General features: G+C 37.1%; 1 protein-coding gene across 5 annotated transcripts in view; it reads right to left on the minus strand.

Annotated features, from left to right (window-relative positions):
* Positions 1-5730: 5730 nt before the first annotated feature.
* Positions 5731-18326, minus strand: part of st18 (ST18 C2H2C-type zinc finger transcription factor) — a 40885-nt gene continuing 28289 nt past the window's right edge. For 4 of the 5 annotated variants that reach the window (XM_035948263.2, XM_035948265.2, XM_023270364.3 and 1 more), the window contains 15 exons: positions 17410-17500; positions 17222-17314; positions 16473-16681; positions 15978-16177; positions 13831-14076; positions 12551-12660; positions 11894-11956; positions 11516-11584; positions 11091-11153; positions 10457-10537; positions 8849-9070; positions 8597-8685; positions 8372-8475; positions 8134-8280; positions 5731-7997 (listed from right to left, as the gene is read on the minus strand). In XM_035948263.2, coding sequence (XP_035804156.2) covers positions 7857-7997; positions 8134-8280; positions 8372-8475; positions 8597-8685; positions 8849-9070; positions 10457-10537; positions 11091-11153; positions 11516-11584; positions 11894-11956; positions 12551-12660; positions 13831-14076; positions 15978-16177; positions 16473-16681; positions 17222-17314; positions 17410-17500 — 1928 coding nt within the window. In that variant the 3' untranslated portion in view covers positions 5731-7856. The remainder of the gene's footprint in view (positions 7998-8133; positions 8281-8371; positions 8476-8596; positions 8686-8848; positions 9071-10456; positions 10538-11090; positions 11154-11515; positions 11585-11893; positions 11957-12550; positions 12661-13830; positions 14077-15977; positions 16178-16472; positions 16682-17221; positions 17315-17409; positions 17501-18326) is intronic. The other variant, XM_023270362.3, reaches the window with a different exon arrangement.

Below are 18326 nucleotides of genomic sequence, written 5' to 3' on the forward strand. Positions count from 1 at the left end.
ACACCTTTGACCTCTGTCCAGTACCCTTTTATGTTACATCGTTTCATTCTGATTTAGTCTATTTAGCTTTAGTTTATTTAGCCTGGAATGTACTTTGTGATTTTTATTTCCTAACAGTAACCTCTATCCCTTTGATTTGAAACTGAAATTTAATCTCAATGTTGGTTCTATCTATCTATCTATCTATCTATCTATCTATCTATCTATCTATCTATCTATCTATCTATCTATCTATCTATCTATCTATCTATCTATCCATCCATCCATCCATCCATCCATCCATCCATCCATCCATCGTTCCATCCATCCATCCATCCATCCATCCATCCATCCATCCATCTATCTAATTGCCCCCCTTGTTAAATCATGAATTAACTGTGGCTAATCACGTTTTTTGGAAAGCAAGTTCAATTTCATTGACCACACCCAAGCCTGATTACCTCCACACCTGTTCAATCAAGAAATCACTTAAATAGAACCTGTCTGACAAAATGAAGTCGACCAAAAGATCTCAAAAAGTTGCAATCCAAAGACATTCAAGAACAGATGAGAAATGAAGTAATTGACATCTATCAGTCTGGAAAGGGTTACAAAGCCATTTCTAAAGCTTTAGGACTCCAGCAAACCACAAATGGAGAAACATGGAACAGTGGTGAACCTTTACTACCAAAATTACCCCAAGAGCACAGCAATGACTCATCCAGGAGATCACAAAGGAAACCAGGACAACATCTAAAGAACTGCAGGCCTCCTTTGCCTCAGTTTATATCAGTGTGCATGACTCAACAATAAGGAAGACACTGGACAAAAATGGCATCCATGGCAGAGTTCCAAGGCCAAAATCGCTGCTGACCAAAAAGAACATAAAGGCTAGTCTTACTTTGAAAACAAACATCGGAATGATCCCCAAGACTTTTGGGAAAATATTCTATGGACTGACAAGATGAAAGTTGAAATTTTTGGAAGGTGTGTGTCTCATTACATCTGGTGTAAAAGTAGCACAGCATTTCAGAAAAAGAACATCATACCAACAGTGAAACATGGTGGTAATGTGATGGTCTGGGGCTGCTTTGCTGCTTCAGGACCTGGACAACTGGCTGTGATTGATGGAACCATGAATTCTGCTCTCTACCAGAAAATCCTGAAGGAGAATGTTCGGTCATTAGTTCGTGACCTCAAGCTGAAGCGCACTTGGGTTCTGCAGCAGGACAACGATCCAAAACACACCAGCAAGTCGACTTCTGAATGACTTTTAAAAAAAACCAAAATGAAGGTTTTGGAGTGACCTAGTCAAAGTATGGACTTGAATCTGATTGAAATGCTGTGGCATGACCTTAAAAAGGCTCAAAAACCCTTCAGTGTTGCTGAATTTAAACAATTCTGCAAAGAGAGTGGGCCAAAATATCTCCACAGAGATATGAAAGACTCATTGCCAGTCATAGAAAACACTTGATTTCAGTCGTTGTTGCTGAGGGTGGCCCAACCAGTTATTAAGTTTAGGGGGCAATTACTTTTTCACACAGGGCCAGGTAGCTTTCAATAGTTCTTTTCCCTCAAAAAATAAAGTCATCTTTTAAAAAACGCATTTTGTGTTTACTTTGGTTATCTTTGTCTCATATTTACATTTGTTTGATGATCCTAAACATTAAAATGGGGGAAAACATGCAAAATAAAATAAGGATTTGAGAAGGGGACAAATACTTTTTCACAACACTGTATCTGTGCAAAAATGCATTTTATTTTGTAATTAATTTCAGATGTTGGATCAGAAAATCCTACTTGTGAATTAGTTACTTTCTGCCTTTAAAGATAGTAGATTGTAGTGTATTTTTTGGTGTAATTTTAGAGTCAGATTTAGTCAAACTCTTGACTGCACTGAACATTAGAGATAATCACACCATTTGTAAGAGCAAAAACGAATGTCAAACTAATTTTGACAGCTGTACAAAACTTGAACAGTTAAAGGGGAAATGGTAAAAACATGAATAATATAGCTTTACTTTGTGCACGTAATATAGTATTTTTTTCTCAATTTTTACGCTTTAAACGCCTGGTTAGACCTCTGTCCTGTTCAGTACCCTTTTGTGTGCCATCTTGATTTAGTATTTATCCATCCATCTGTAAAATAAAATTTTTAAAAAATTAAAGGAAAAAAAACAAGTCTCTCTACATTTTATCACTTATTTTTATGTTAAAAAACTGTTTTTGAGATAGTAGTTTTAACTTGAAACAATATAGAATCAGTAAATGTCACTCGAGTTAGCTGCTCTCTATTATCTGTACTCATCTAATTTTACTTTTCATAGATTTGTTGTGTATTTTGTGGAGAGTTAAATGTGGTTAAAAGTAAATACTATATTGAAGATTTTACTTAATTACAGAAAAAAACCAAAAATCACACAGTTTATGGAGAACATATTTTGTCAACTTTCCACACTTAAAAAATAGAAGATGTAAAGTATAAAATAATGATATGCCTTTACTTTGGCTTCTAAATATAGCACATTTCCTATCTTACACTCTCAATACCTAGTTTGACTTTTAGATGTTGCATTTTGACTTAGTATTTATTACCTTTACCATGTTTAGTTTACTACCTCTCACTTTTGTTTAAAACAATAGCAATGTTGACTCTGTCTCTATCTGAGCTGGCAGTCAGCAGCTTACCTAACGAACACAGCTACTACTGACAAAAAGAAAAACATGTGAAGAGTGAAATAGTTCTGTCCCACGTGAAAAGCCTCTTCATTATAATGCCAAGAGAGTATAAAATTAGACAGATCCGGGAAAGCTTCATGCACCTTCTAACCTCAAAGGGGTCCCGTAAGGAAAGGCCTAAATTTAGCCTGCAGATGGTTTCTGGCCTTTTGAGGAAGTGTGGGAATAGACGATGACCAGGTTTTGCAAGGAAGCAGGAAAAGTGGTATTTTACACAGGTCAAGAGTAATAATAGCAAAACACTTTGTAAGACATGGCCTCGGTGGACTGTGCTGATTTCAGTTTGTGCTGCAGTAAATGCTTAGCGTACTGTGAGCTGCTTTCCCCTGCAGGTAGTCTCAGGTGAAGAATTTGTTTACCTCCTCAGTTGGTGGTTTAATTGCACAACAGAGATATTGAGCTCCACTTACATGAGGACAAACTATTAAAAGTACAAAATATACAAGGATGCTGACTGTTTAATCTGGGTTCATTCGAGTGTCTGTAGTAATTGAATACCTACTCATCCAGGATCATTAGTCACGTCACTCATGGACCACTCAATAGGCCTGACTAATGAATCCAACAAGCTCAGCATTCCCACTCCAAACATGCCTGTTTTTAGCGTCATAATTAGTGTCTGAAACATGAAACCAGGGATGGAACCTCGGATATTAGTGAAACTGAGGTCAGTGGTTTTATCTACCTCAATAAAAAGCAAAAAAGTCCTAAATTTACTGATTTTGAATGAACTTATCAGTATTTTATTAGTGTCTCGTATTCAAACTACTAGGACTCTATTGTCTTTTTTCAGAACACCTGGGAAATCTAATTGAATTCGAAACAACAGCTCTGACATAAACACCATTCAACCATTCATGCATTTTAAGAGGTCACTGAGGTCACACTGGGTTGTGGCGGAGAAGTGGACTGAAATTCAATTGAAGGTGTCGCATTATTGCATAAATGAAGCCTCAACAGAGCCAACAAATGCACTTCACTTGACATGAAAATGGAATCTGGTAAGTTCCTCCTCTAACTGAGGAATGTCTTTGTTGGAAAATCAAACAATAGCTCTGTGAAGAAATGGTGAAAATGTCCATAAACACAAGGTAGTACAGTTAAATCAAAAACTTTCCTTGTCCAAACAGTACCACAGACTCTGAGACCAACAATATCCAGATTTTCAGCTGTGCTACATATTTTCGAAAACAACTCGACACTCATTGTTTTTCCATTCCACTTTTGATCACAGTACATCTTTGTGTGGGGTTCATAATAACTTAGAAAGCGAAATGTGCCCTAATTTTTTGTAAAATTACTCTGCATACATTGCCCTCCCATTAATATAGAAAGAGGAGGGCAAAACATTTTTTACAAATACTACATATGGCATGTATATGTATATATATATAGTGTGTGTGTGTGTGTGTGTGTGTGTGTGTGTGTGTAGCTGTTGCGTTGCTTTACATGTCTGCACCCACTATCTGCTGCTGCTGTCACAGTCTCCTCACACAGCATATACATTACAGGAAGACGGCCTTATGTGACGTGCCAGGAAATGTGTTTGCAGTGCACTGCGTGTCAACCAGCCTGTTATTTCATGTGTTCTTACCACAGTGACAAACTGAACGCTGATTATATACATTTTGGCTCACATGCTGCCTTTGTTTCAGTGGCACGTTGCACACAATCACTCTAATGCTCCACTTGAATGTCTGTTGAAAATAGACATTGAATATACGAGCATTTAAATATGTATTGGAGGCTATTTTAACAATTATCCCCTGAACCATCTACATAACGGTTTATAGTCACTGTAATGCTGCAGTTAACAATTACTTCTATTGCCATTTAATCCTCATTGCTAAACTGTTCCTCAAATAATCATTTTAGTTCACAAAATGTCAGGGAGGTGTGGAGTAAAATGTAATTAGTATTCGCATCTAGAAGCTGAAAGGTTTGTAAGCTTTGTAAGCTTTTCTTTTTAAAAAAAATCACTTAAACTAATAATTGATTTCAAAACGTTGCTATACATTTCTGTTAAGAGACTAATTAATTGGTCACTGTACTGAGGAGAGGAGGCCACACTTTAGCTCCAAGGTCATCCAGTTTTTGGTGTTTTGAGTAGATTAAAAAGTGGAAAATCCAGGCTAAAGATGTTGCTTAATTTTCTATGTTTTTCATTTTATTGGGTCCAATTTTCATGTGTAGTTTGGTCACTTTATTGACCTCGTAATTGTTTAATTGTATTAAGCTGCACTAATGTAATGTTTCGATATTTATTTTGAGAGTCATTTTTACTACAGTGTGTGTTTCATATATTAGCTGCTGTAGATCTTTCTTTACTTGTCAAAGTGCATAGGCAACCAAAACTAATTTAATCTTGGGGAATCACCACAACTTTATTGGCTGTTTTGATAATTTATTTCCAAGTAAAGATGATCCTACAGCCATTATAACGTCTAACGATATGTTGTTATTCTTTATCTTATGAAACAATAAATATTTTTAGGCTGATTGCTGGCTAGGTGACGTCACATGGCTCTGAAAGAAATTGTGATCTACATTTTTTAACACTATGACATTTTATTGACCAAATAATTAATCACATAATCTGAAAGGAAAACTGGTAATTTAAAGGAAGATAATTACAATTTGTAGCCTCAGACTGATGGTTTTCGGTTAAAATATTTTAATTAATTTCCACTAATCTTTGGGACATTCTTTGCTTTCGCGACAAGGAATGATATACAGGAAAGCTCACTGGAATCGAGCCCTTGACGCTGTTGAGCATCTCAATCCCAGTGACATTTCTTCATTTTGAATTTTAACCCTAAACAGCTCCAAAGCTGCACACAGAAATGTCAGCATCAAAGCTCCATTGAGCCATTTCCTCTTGTTCTAAATGTAATTCGTACATTTCACCACTAGGTGGCGCCAATGCACCGTGAAAGCTGATATCTTTGACTGGTGGGAAAACTGGCTTCACGTTTGACTGAAATTGGGCACAAAGCTTTGAGAAACCACACAACCGTTTGAAAAGTTTATTTCTACCATACACAAACTGTACAACACAGCGCATATCTGTTTATTATGAAATAGTAAAAGTAATAGGAAGTTTCAATTTACAAACTACCTCAACTGAAAAAAGCATTACATTTTAATGTAAAAGAAAAGAAAATACAGTACAATTTCATATCATACTAATATCGTTCCACAGAAAAGCATTTCACATTACAAAACATCAAATACTAACAGGGAAAAAAATAAATATTATTCACAAAACTTCCTGAGCAAACAATGTGTGGTGTAGGAATTAAATATACGAAATTATAAATAAAGGATTGTTAGGTTTAAAGATTGTGATTCAGTTTTTAAAAGATAAAAATTAAAATATTGAGTATTTGGATAAAATAGGGTCTTATTTTTCTGTAATTTGGCTCATTTGCTGTTACATTTTTTTCTTCAAAATGTCCTAGGCTACATGTTTTTGACGTCTTTTTGCAGAAATGAAAAATGTCTTGCTCAAATGAATTACTCATTTAACTCTGGGGATTAACCTCATGTAAAATTGAGAGATTCAAATGTATAGTACCGTGACACGACCACAGCGTCCCATTTTCCTCTTTTTGTTGAAGTCGAGGGCAGTATGGTGAACTAAAAACACAAAATAATTAAAATACAAAAGTGCAATTGATGCAAACAAACAACTGATTAGCCAACAACTATCATTTGTCTATGTTTTCATTTCTTTTTTCTTTTTTCTTTTTTTTTTTTTTTTGCATTTAATGATTGAAACTGAAATGCGAGTTGTAATGGTAGTCAGCTCGGTTTTGAAATAGCTACTATTCAAATCTGCCCCAAGAATATTCATACTGTAAGACTGGTTGAAATATTAAGGCCTGTAAGCAGTTTTAGATAAGATAGGAGTAGATGTTTTTTGTTTTTTTTAATTCACTCCTTCCTTTTTGTCTCTTCTCCATGCCAGCAAAAATTAAAATAAACACCAGACTTTCAATCTCAGTCGTGATATTTCAAAACCTGACTCTGAGATTACAGCTACTGAGACAACGGTATTTAAACAGTCATCAGGAACGTTTCCTCCTATGAAAATAATTGTACTGTATAATAAATTAGACACCATCCACATAATACTGTCCTACCACAAAACATAGTACTTGTATATTTTTATGGATTCATATACATTTAGGCACATACTATATGCACACTCCAAAGTGTGTGCACAGAAGGCAGTTTAATATCTATATTTTTAAAAAAGAAAGACATCTTGACAAAGTGAATTTTTGATTTTCGTTGCACTCTTCTTGTGGCACGCTATGCAAAGCAGAATCTGACATTCAGTTCACCAAATGATGTTGCATTTTTGCTCAGTGTCACCTCCTGGTTGCATCCAGCTGTTATTGGTTGAGTAGAAAAAGGTACAGTACATTTGCATTGCATGTTTTGTTGTTTGTTTTTTTTTTTAATCTCAATGTTCACTTTGTCTTACCATACATTCAGTTTCCAATAAAGAAAGCAAAGCAATGCTTAAAAATATTAATGCTTAGTAGTTTTGGTAGGTTTTCACTTTGAAGGGAAATTCAACTTATGGTCTAATAATAATAATAATCATAATAATCATAATAATAATAGTAATAATAATATAGGTTTTTCAACACTAGATGGCGAAAGTATGCCATGAAATTGGAATGTGCTTCTATGTAATTTACAATGTGCAGAAAGTCAAACAGATTTCTCAAATATTAAGCATTTACAGTTCTAGAAATAAATAAAAATCAAGGAAATAAATACACTGATGAACAAATATAATAATAAATAGCGATATTATAAGAATGACATGAACACGTACAGATTAAAATCAAGCAAACCATACAAAATAATTAAGTGCAAGAAGGGTAAAAAAAAAAAAAAAAAAAAATCTCACCAGGATAAACATATCAAGTGAATGCAGAAACAGTAAAAGCATTACAAATCTGGCTGGTAATTTTCTCAGTGCAGTATATTTACCGGGAAATGCCAAACACATTTCCGAAAGCCTTGTCTTATACATGCAGCCAAGCCAGCACTCTTCAGTGAAATAGAGCTATCTAGTGCCATTATCCCAAGTCAAAGAAACCTCTTGGTAGCTCTACAGCTTAAACATGGATGCCCTTAATAGCCTGTTTGATATTATCCAAGAGGGCCTTGCACTCTGGAGAGTATTCATGCTCCGAGTTGTTGTACATATCAGTTAATGTGTTCACATAGGCTTCAAAATTATGCTCACTGATGGGTCCCTGCAACAAAAACATGTTTGACTATTAGTGAAAACAGCACAGCAGAAAATGACAATTTGAAGAAAATGAGATTTCTTTTCAGGACAGGTTAGACATAATGAGTTGTATTGGAGTCTGTGGTCAAGGCTTACTGTACCATTTGAGGCAGCTGAATGTCTGTAAGACTGTTAATGAGAGCTTGGCTAAGGCGAGCGAGCTCCTTCAGAAGGCTGTCATTGTGCTGTTCGATCATCTTGTTTTCCTCTTCAATTGTCTTCAGGTTACATTCCATAGACGAGATCTGCTTTCGGGTACAAAACGAGAAGAAACTCGTCAAATTAAGGAAGCAAAGATCTTGAACCTCTACAGAAAAACTTGTGGGAGTAAATACTTACCTGGGTTTGGAGTTGCATCATGTCTGCTTCTATTTTCATGTTAGATTCATTCAATTCTTTGATTTCGTGATCCAAATGTTGAATATCTTCTTTGTTTTCAACACCTGCGTTAAAGCGGATGATCTCATTTATCAGAAAATGTTGATATTCCTGTGCCGGCATACATGTAACCACTACACAATGCATTAGTATTTTCATACAACACATAATGTCAGAGTAGCTTACCACTGCTGGCTTTCAGTTTGATAGTCATCATCTCTTCTTCGGAGTGCTTTTTCTTGATACTCTGTGCGTTCAGTGGGCAACCCGACAAGCTAGTAGCAGGCCATAAATGACAAGTTTAGGCAGGAGAACGTCACCAAACTTTAGCATCAAGGCAGATTATGGACGGCTGTAAAGGTGTTACTGTACAATAAGAATGCAACGCGTCGAGTCGCAGTATTGTTTAGAGATAAAATGGAGGACAGGCGACCTCACCTTCTGTGAGTGGCAAACACATTATTGGCATGTCCAAGGCCATTGCAGCCAGGCAAGGGACAATGGGGCAGTTCCTGTTTATTGGTCTTCCAGACAAAGGGCAGTCCATTGATGGATGACTCCTTCTGTCTTTTGGCAGCAAGTGGACAACTGCCTGCACTGCGGTGGGATGTGTATTTTCCCGATATATGGCCCTGTCCGTCACATCCAATTACTGGACACCTACCAGAGAGACAAACAAAGAGTTGTAGACACTGAAAACCTGCACACTCCACTGAAAAATTTAACAAGCTTGCATTTAATAGCGTTTTTGTGCCACAGACTAAACAAAATTATTCAGCTGCCCTAAAAAAAACAACTACTTTGTTGTTTTTAAAAAAAAAAAAAAAAAAGTCATTCTCTGAGATCATTTAAAAAAATCTCTTTCAATAACTAGACCGGAAGATTTGTTAACCATTAAGTTGATTAATCCTTGCAAATGCTGATTAAAAATGAAGTCGCCAAAACTAGAAATGGACTCAAATAATCACATTAACTATGAGTTACTAATCCACTGAAACTTGAGTTGGAATGAACGCTCTGTTCGGTGCATACGTTTTGAGGTGAATGATATTTGTGCTTGAAAACACGAGCACAACTCATGCTGAATATCATTAAGAGTTTGTCAGTTGCATTTTCAGGCCTGTTTTCTGCAGGTCAGTAATGGAGTGACATGAATTACAGATAATTGTCATGTATCCCCTCATGCGAAAGAATGTAATTTGGAGGTGGCTAACCCTTTCCCTTATTGATAAAGGTGAAAGGTCACCTGAGATGATACAAATGGCACGCATGCTGTAGAGTGCTGCCGCAAAAAGCCTGTTTCAGCATTTTGTTACTCGACAGCACAGCAGCACTTAGAGGACGAAACAACACCAGTCCCATTACTTACATCTACCACAGGTAGGTAGCTTGATGCAAGGCACCCGGACAATGGAGGCATGCCATATGGTCCACTATTTACAATAATCTAGGGACATTTGCTACCCTCCCCCTTTCTCTCCCTTTCTCTCTTAATGTGTATGAGATCTATTCCAGTCTAATTCCTAAGCTCATGCCCTTGCATTAGTAATTAAAAAGAAAAAATCAGTGTCCAGATGTATAAGTAAACAAGAGCTCATATCTCTGACTTTGGATTTAAACTGCAAATCAATTACATTATTTTTTTTTTCCAATAACGCTTTCACAGACAACAATGATTAAGCTGCAAATGAGTGCAATGCCATCGGCAATTCAACATTTTCTTAATATAGTATAATTATAAAGAAAGCACTCAGCGAAGAGTGATAAGCCAGATATTCCATTCAGAAAATAGGAAAAATACAAAACCCCCTAGAAAAATCCTACAAAACACGCTGCTAATCCTTAGAAAATAATTCACTAATGTTAGGACAAGAGAAGTATTATTTTCTTTGTTTAACTTAATGGCCTCCAGGTATAAAGCCCAGGGCACAAAAAGCATGACGCATAACCACAGTGTTTTCTTGTTTTATATTTAATACAAACAAAAAAACAAACAAACAAAAAAAACCCACATGACAGCATAGGATGAGAAAAAAAATCTCTTACTTAAGCTCTTGCTCATCTTTGTCATCCTTGTTTGGTGTGAGCTTCAAACCTCCTTTTCTGGCACGTGGACATCCTGACAAGCTGAAAATGGTTGGAGACAGTGAGTTAACATGAAGGAAATCTATTCAGGAGTTACAATCAAAGCTAAAATCAAACAGGCAGCTGTGAGCTTTAAGGGGTTTCAATTGCACATGTTTAAGAAAATAAAAAAAAGAAGTTTCACTCTGCATTAGGTAGATAGATAGATAGATAGATAGATACATAGATACATAGATAGATAGATAGATAGATAGATAGATAGATAGATACATAGATAGAGAGATAGATACATAGATAGATAGATAGATAGATAGATAGATAGATAGATAGATAGATAGATAGATAGATAGATAGATAGATAGATAGATAGATAGATAGATAGATAGATAGATAGATAGATAGATAGATAGATAGATAGATAAATAGATAAACAGACAGCAGACAGATAAAAAGGCAGCCAAATGAATCCATGAAAGCAAGAAATCAAAAAGTGCAGCATGTTTGCAGCATAAAGTGAGACTTTCACCATCTGTTTGAATGCCATGCATCTGACAAATGTATTTCATGCTCAGTTGTGATGATTTCTCTCAACTACCTTCTGTGCGAAGCATAGTTCCCAGTCACATGTCCAGATCCATCACAACCAGGTGTTGGGCACCTGCAGGTTGAGAGACACACAGACCAGGTGCTTTTTACAGCAAAAGACTGCGAGCAGAGCAGGGGATTCATGCTAATATGCAGAAAAGTAGTACAAATAGCAAGCAACTTCATGTTGAGTACACAGAAATCATGCATAATGTGTGCAGAAAGGAAAGGAAAGGAAAGGAAAGGAAAGGAAAGGAAAGGAAAGGAAAGGAAAGGAAAGGAAAGGAAAGGAAAGGAAAGGAAAGGAAAGGAAAGGAAAGGAAAGGAAAGGAAAGGAAAGGAACCCCAGCTGACCCAAGCTGAAGCAAAAGAACAAGTTGCCTACTTTAATGTGAAAAATCCTTTAGCAACAACAACAGTTTTCAAAACACATACTTTAGTTCCTGAGAGTTGGCTGCCATCAGTGATTTGAGTGTTTTGTCAGCCAGGGGACATCCAGACACACTAGAAAGGATAAAGAGCTAACAGTCATTTTAATTCACTCTTTGATCACAGTTGAATTAAATAATCTTAATACAATGTCTCAATGCATATTTATACACATGTATTTGAAAACACAATTGTGCATCCTCTTCAGAAGAGAGCTTTTTCATGTCACCGCATTAAAAAAAGAAGACATATGATACAAAAACTCTACAATCTATGTGACAAGTTTCCAGATGTAATAATCAACATAATTAAACAATAAGCACCGTTTCCCTTGTCTATATATCTGTTGGCTGGTGCTAATGAGAGTGTAATTAATTACAGTACCTCCGATGCGATGCATAATTCCCCGTCACATGGCCACTGCCGTCACAGCCTGGGGTCGGACAGCTGCGTGAGAACACAAAGCATTTAATACGCAGATTACTCCACTTCCCACAGACTTTGCCAAGCTCGAACTGAATCTTTCTTTTACACTGAGAACCTTTTCATGGGCATTTAAGAGAAAAAAGAGTTAGTACAGCGGGAAGTTTAGTAGAAAATTATTATTACATTGCTCGACATCCAGTTTAATGATGTCGCAGAATGCCACTGAGGAGATCTGAGGGGGTGCTGTGCTGCGGAAACTAGAGGATCCTACTTTTCTCGTGAGGACACCCAGCAGAGCATGCACTCTAACTACAAGAGTCAAGAGTTGTGTTAAGCTGATACAGGACATACGGGGAGAGAACTCACTTTCAATTAGATACATTTCTTCTCCACATGAACCTGCAGACACACCAGTTACAATCATATGTAACACAGTGAGTTTCATCGGTGTGTTTTGACCCACTTCTATCAATCTGAGTTATTCAAATCAATACAGGGTTTGGAGTTACACATTTTTTTATTATTAATACTAACCATCAGCCAACTAAAAGGGAAGATCACTTTACACATATTTGACTGATGCTGCAGGATATTTCGCTATTTAACCCCACATACCTCAAAAGCTCTTTCTTGGAATCTCTTAATAGCAGCTTGGCTTTGGGGCTCATCATACTGCCGTCCCCTTGATAGTGTTGGTCCTCCAAGGAGACCTGATCATAATCCTCCTGCAGAGAAACAGAAAATAATAACACGACTTAACTGTCCAAAATATCAAACCGTAGTCGGCAATGACCTAAAAGTGAATAATTAATGAAATCCCTGTATAATACTCTTAAAACAAGTCCTGGGGGTTCGAGCACAAGGCAAAGAGATTATGCTTAAGGATACTTATACTGTAGTAAACCATACATCCATTTAAAGTCATACTTAATCCACATAGTGCTTGGATGTATAGCCATGACGTATGTATCTCATTTTTTTCTCCACAGACAAGATTGTGCAGTCACCAGATGTTGTGCGTGATTTAAAAGCAGGGCAGATCTACTACAAGTGAATACCACCTGTGAAATAAAAGGACAGAAACCTTCAGAGCCCAGTTTAAGACTCATTCAGACCCTTGGGCATAAATGATATGTGGAGAACAGATTAGTGCTCATCCTCAGTGTAAATATATTAAATACATTTTACAGACTAACAGAGCTGACTTGAGCCGCTGCTTGGTCTTTAAAAATGTCACCTTAAATGTTCCTACGAGCACTGAGTGTCAATCAGTGAGAAGATTATTTCACATTGAGGAAGCAAAGGTATTTTTCTTTTCTATTCTATGACTTTTTCTAGGCTGTTGCAGACTATGCAGACTATGGGCATTTTTTTAATGAAATCTGACAACCTGAGGGCCATGAAACAACATTTATGTTGGGAAATAAAATATTTTAGGCTACTAAATTTAAAAAATATATATATATTTTTTCCAGTCTCCTGAAAAGAACTGTTTGTCTATTCTGGTAATAATTTACTAAAATTAGAGAGATTTCTGAGCTATTTTAGATGAGAGTTTATTGATTTCAGAGGAAAGTGGCAGAAAATAGATTTGAATAGCTAAATAAAATTGAGTGCTGGAGGACTTTCACTGAGTATTTTTAAGCTCCAGGCTGCAGTGTGATTACTATTAAAACGATTAGCCTTGCTCTCTGTCTCTGTCTCTTATTTGCTAAGTGTATTTGCAATTTGCAGAACAGAAATGTCTTTGTTTTGCGGCATATAAATTATGCATCATTTGACCCTAACAGTCTCATCCTACACCGATCACATTTTGTATGTGTTTAATGCAAATCTTATCTGTTTCGATTACATTCAGAGTGTCAGCTGTGTGTGTTTCTTTGTTTTTTTTTTACCTCTTTGTCCTGTAAAACGTGTGCTTTGCTGAAGTTGACAGGGATGGGGCTCTCCCAGCTGTCTCTCTCACACAGCGGCTGGTAGAAGGAGGGGCTGATGAGAACGCTCCCGCCTTTGGCCACAGCAGACTCAGGAGGGGACAGTGGGTCGTGTGGAGGTGTCTTGGTCGGGGCTTTTACGTTTTCCTTGCACTTCTTCATACTCAAGTCCAAGGTGCCGTTTTCGTCCACCTCTATGAGCATGTCCTAAAAAAAAAGAAAAAAGAAAGTTGAACCTGCTGCAAAAGGGTGTATTAAACAGAGTATGCGGTAAAAACATCATTGCAAACAGTGCTTACATATGAAAACAAATGAACCACAGGATAAAAATAGAAGGCATTTTCTAATTACACTCACAGGAATGTAAATAAGACAGTACAATGCCTCATTAATATGACAGTAGTGATATGGTAAACTTGAACCCAACAGCATTCCTCTGTAAACATTAAAAATGACTTGAAACGCGGCGCAAACAAACAATATATTTAAATAATACATACGGTGGTTATCTGACACCAGACAAAGTACCAAACTAAGCCAGCGTTAATTCTGCTGAACAAAAAAAAAAATAATCACTGGTGTGTAGTTTTTCAGTGACAGCTGTGTCATCTGTTTTCTAGGACACACAACCAAGATGGCAGCTGGGGGGGTTGCTGGTTTTAGGTCATCATTATTATGGCAAAAAATTAAAAAGCTTAATGTGGCATAAGTTTCCCTGCTGACAGATGTGTTTGTCGTTTTTGTGCTGAAACGCAATAGCATGATGACTTATGGCTGTTTCATGGTATTAAAAGTTGTACCTCATTACAGGCTGAAATCCTTTTCCATAAATGAAACCAATTATTCAATGCATATGTTTCATTAAACCCTATACATCATTATTTTTTGTAACAAAGGGAAGCCTTTCAAATTAATTAAAGGGGATAATTTTCATGGACATTTGATGTGGCTGTCCAGTTTAATTATCCAGCCATTTGATGATGTGTGTCCCTAATGCAAATAATAGCAGTGTAAAACGGAAGGATGTACAAGACTTTTTGTGATTTATTTTGATTTAATGTCAGCTGCAACTAAAAACAAAAACTGTAGTTCTTTTGGGTATTACTGAGAAATTATTCATGCAATTCAACCCTCTGGCTTTTTTAAATAAGTAAAATCAGCCTGTTTTCACCTTTTCAAACCAGCGTTTTGGTGTTTTTTTGTATGTGATATTTCTAAGCATAATATACATATGCATGTAAGTTAAAGCATCCAGCGACATATAACACTCTAAATATGGCCCCTTTTTTCAGACTTGAAAGCTGTTCTTTATTTTGTACATCTTTCCAAGACAACTAAGCTGTAAACGAGAACAGATGATTAACTTGCTAACACTGTTTTATTCATTCAGTGGGCTGGTACCTGGTACAGGGCCACATTCTCAGCTCAACAAGCTGGGAGACAAGGATCTGTGCTGTGTAGGTGTGGAAACCTTGAATCATCTACAGTACAGTGTGCACGTATGTAACCCACAGAATGTGATCAATATTAATCATGAAGAGAGTTGGGAAAAAGTTGAACACAATGCCATCTATCTCCAGATCTTAACAGCAGAAGAGATTTTGGATTTGAGCACGATTCCAAGAAGAGTTTGTGTGAATTAAACTTTTGAGATGTTAACTCCTTTAGCTGATTGGCTTAATCCATTAAAATGCTTTTAAAGACTATCTGGTGTAGACACACAGCCTATGCTGGATCATATAACTAAGCAAAATATCCTCTGCCATCTGTAGCGGGCAAGATGCATTTTCAGACAACAGTTCAAGGTTTTTACATGCCAGCTGATGTCGAAACAAAATACAATACCACATGTTTTATTAAAAAAAGACGAGCAGTTGTAATTGGGAAAGAAGGCTGATTGTATTTCTCCTTTTGATGCGATTACACAAATTTTCATTTGTGTACATTAAAGCTTTATGGAGTGGAAACCTCCTTGTTTTTCTGCCACCAGAATGCCAAGCTGTCTTTGCCAAATTCTGCCTTTTGATGTCTTCCCTTTTTATACACAAATCAGAGTTCCTTTAAAATGACCACATTAAATACCTTTCCAAGTGGTCTAATTTGATTACCTTTGTGGAGGTTGCCAAGGGCCGGCCGGCGACAGCCTCCATGTTCTTCCGGTAGCGAGTGGAGAGGTTAAGGATGGCGGCTGTCGCTGCTGCGGCTTGGAGACCATCTTCTTTTTTGAATTGACTCGGCGGGCTGTGCTGACCAGAGGTGGGCAGGCGGCCACCTGGAGCACCAAGGAAGCCAGGATACTGCTGAGGTGCTAAAAGACAAATAATTAGCAGATCATTTAGTTATTGAGACACCAGGTGTTCAACCCAAACTTAAAAGTGCCCAGAAAACAAGTCGTATGTTAAGAATTCTTGGTTTTAGTGACAAACACTGAAGGCAGTCCTTAAAAAAATATACATTATATACATATTGCATCTGCATGATGAAAATGAGCATTAGTTTTGTGACTGAAACAGAGTTTACAATTTTTTATTTTTTTTTTGCCATCCACAACGGACTAACTTAAAAATCACTTAATTTTTTGTGTCAAAAAATATAAAACTTACAGTCAGGAAAGTGGGACATTTCCTGGTCCTGGTTGGCCCCCATCAGAGGCTGTTTGCCGAAGACTTGTGCATCAAAGCTGGCGTAATCAAAGCGGATTCTGCTGTACTTGTCCATGTCTTTTGTGAGGCTAGTTTGCAAGGCTGCTACTGGATGAGAGAGCCTGTAGTTCAACTGGTTCATCTCAAACTTCTTTATTAAGCCGATGGCTCTACAAGGAGGAAAATAAATTTAAAAAATGCTTTAATGTGTAAAACAATCACCTAAACACTTATGAGGAAAGCGCCCAAAAAGTTAATATAAAGCAGTAAAGTGTAGACATTGTTTTTAACCATTGAGAGATGCCAGTGCTTTTGTACACATAGAGTCTGGGATCTGATGTGTGTTGTAGAGCCACAGCCAGGTTGCCAGACTAATTAATATAGTAGGAGTGGGCATCCTGCCCATGATGTATCCACAGGGAACAAAGAGTTCTGCTCTTTTATCATCTCTAATAGAGAGGAACTCACAGGACCAGAAACCATTGCTTATGTCTGCTTGGAAAGCTTGAAACAGACAGCGCGTTCTGCTGGGATCAGTGAATAAAAATATCCCACACTCTCCTCAACAATAATAGTATTTATCGCTTTTTTGCATAACCTCAGCTACGCTGGTAGAACTTCAGTCCACTATAGAGCTGTACTATAATTATTTTTCCGTTTGTGACCACACTGAGAGCAGTGGAAACCCCGAACGTTATCTGGCATTATACCTCGGTGAGCGGTCAGGTGTTTGTCTGCATTTCAGGCTCTCGTCCTGAGGTTTGGAGACTTTCACTGCAGCAGCAATGGGGCAGCCGGAGAGACTGGTTGGGGAGGAAATCAAACACATTAGCCTAATACTGTAACCCATCTATGAGCAGAGTGCAGACTTTCTAATGGCCTTCTCCTGTGGACGTACCTCCGGTGGGTGCTACGGTTGCTGTTGACATGGCCCCTTCCTGTGCACCCGGGTGTAGGGCACTTGAGGACATTCTCATGCATGGCCAGGACTGAGGAGATGACAGAGAACAAACACATGACATAAGCTTGAAAAAGAGAATCGTGTCCAAAATAATTTAACATGTGAGACATAGTCAAGCTTAGAAACAAGGATGGTAAATACAGAAATAAACTGAGCATTTTAGAAATAAAACAAATACATTTTCACACATTAAATGATGATTTATATAACCGGTACATTAGAGCCTATAGAGCAAAGATCCTACAGAGACAGAGACAGGGAGAAAAAAGCAAACGGCTTTCTCATTGTGAGGAATGCTGTAATGTGGCTGAAATGTAAATAGCTTAGTGCTAAAAAGGAGCGTAACAAGACAGCTGATTATATTCTTCAAAACAAACGCGTCGTTAAAGGTCCGCTCTGTATCCTTAGAAACTTCTTTTCTGTACATATCCTCCAATTAGTTTGTTGGAGTTGTCTATTTATTTTTGAATACTGCGTTAGCTAGCCCTTTGATTTGCAAATACTGCTTCCAGTCTAAGAGCATGTGCTTTTTTGAAAAAGTTAATTACTTTTTCTGTTCCTTTTGTAACATTACTGTTTAATGTTCAATGTTTGTTGAGTTATATTGAAATGACTTAACAATCGCCAATGTGGGAAAAAAAAGAATTCAATATTCACACATTACAACACATTAGAAAAAGAGAAAGAGGAAGAAAAAAATCCTTTAAGTTTATTTGAAAAGTTTTGTGCACATCTTTGAATTGAACTAAATGTATAAGCAGCTCTTTCTTGTCTTTGGTCTCGTGCTAAGAGGATTTTAACTGCTGTGACTGATTGTAAATTGTAAAACTAGCAGTTTCTGTGAGCATAAGTCA

This window comes from Amphiprion ocellaris, chromosome 10 (assembly GCF_022539595.1).
Source record: "Amphiprion ocellaris isolate individual 3 ecotype Okinawa chromosome 10, ASM2253959v1, whole genome shotgun sequence".
In the NCBI taxonomy this organism is placed as follows: domain Eukaryota; kingdom Metazoa; phylum Chordata; class Actinopteri; family Pomacentridae; genus Amphiprion; species Amphiprion ocellaris.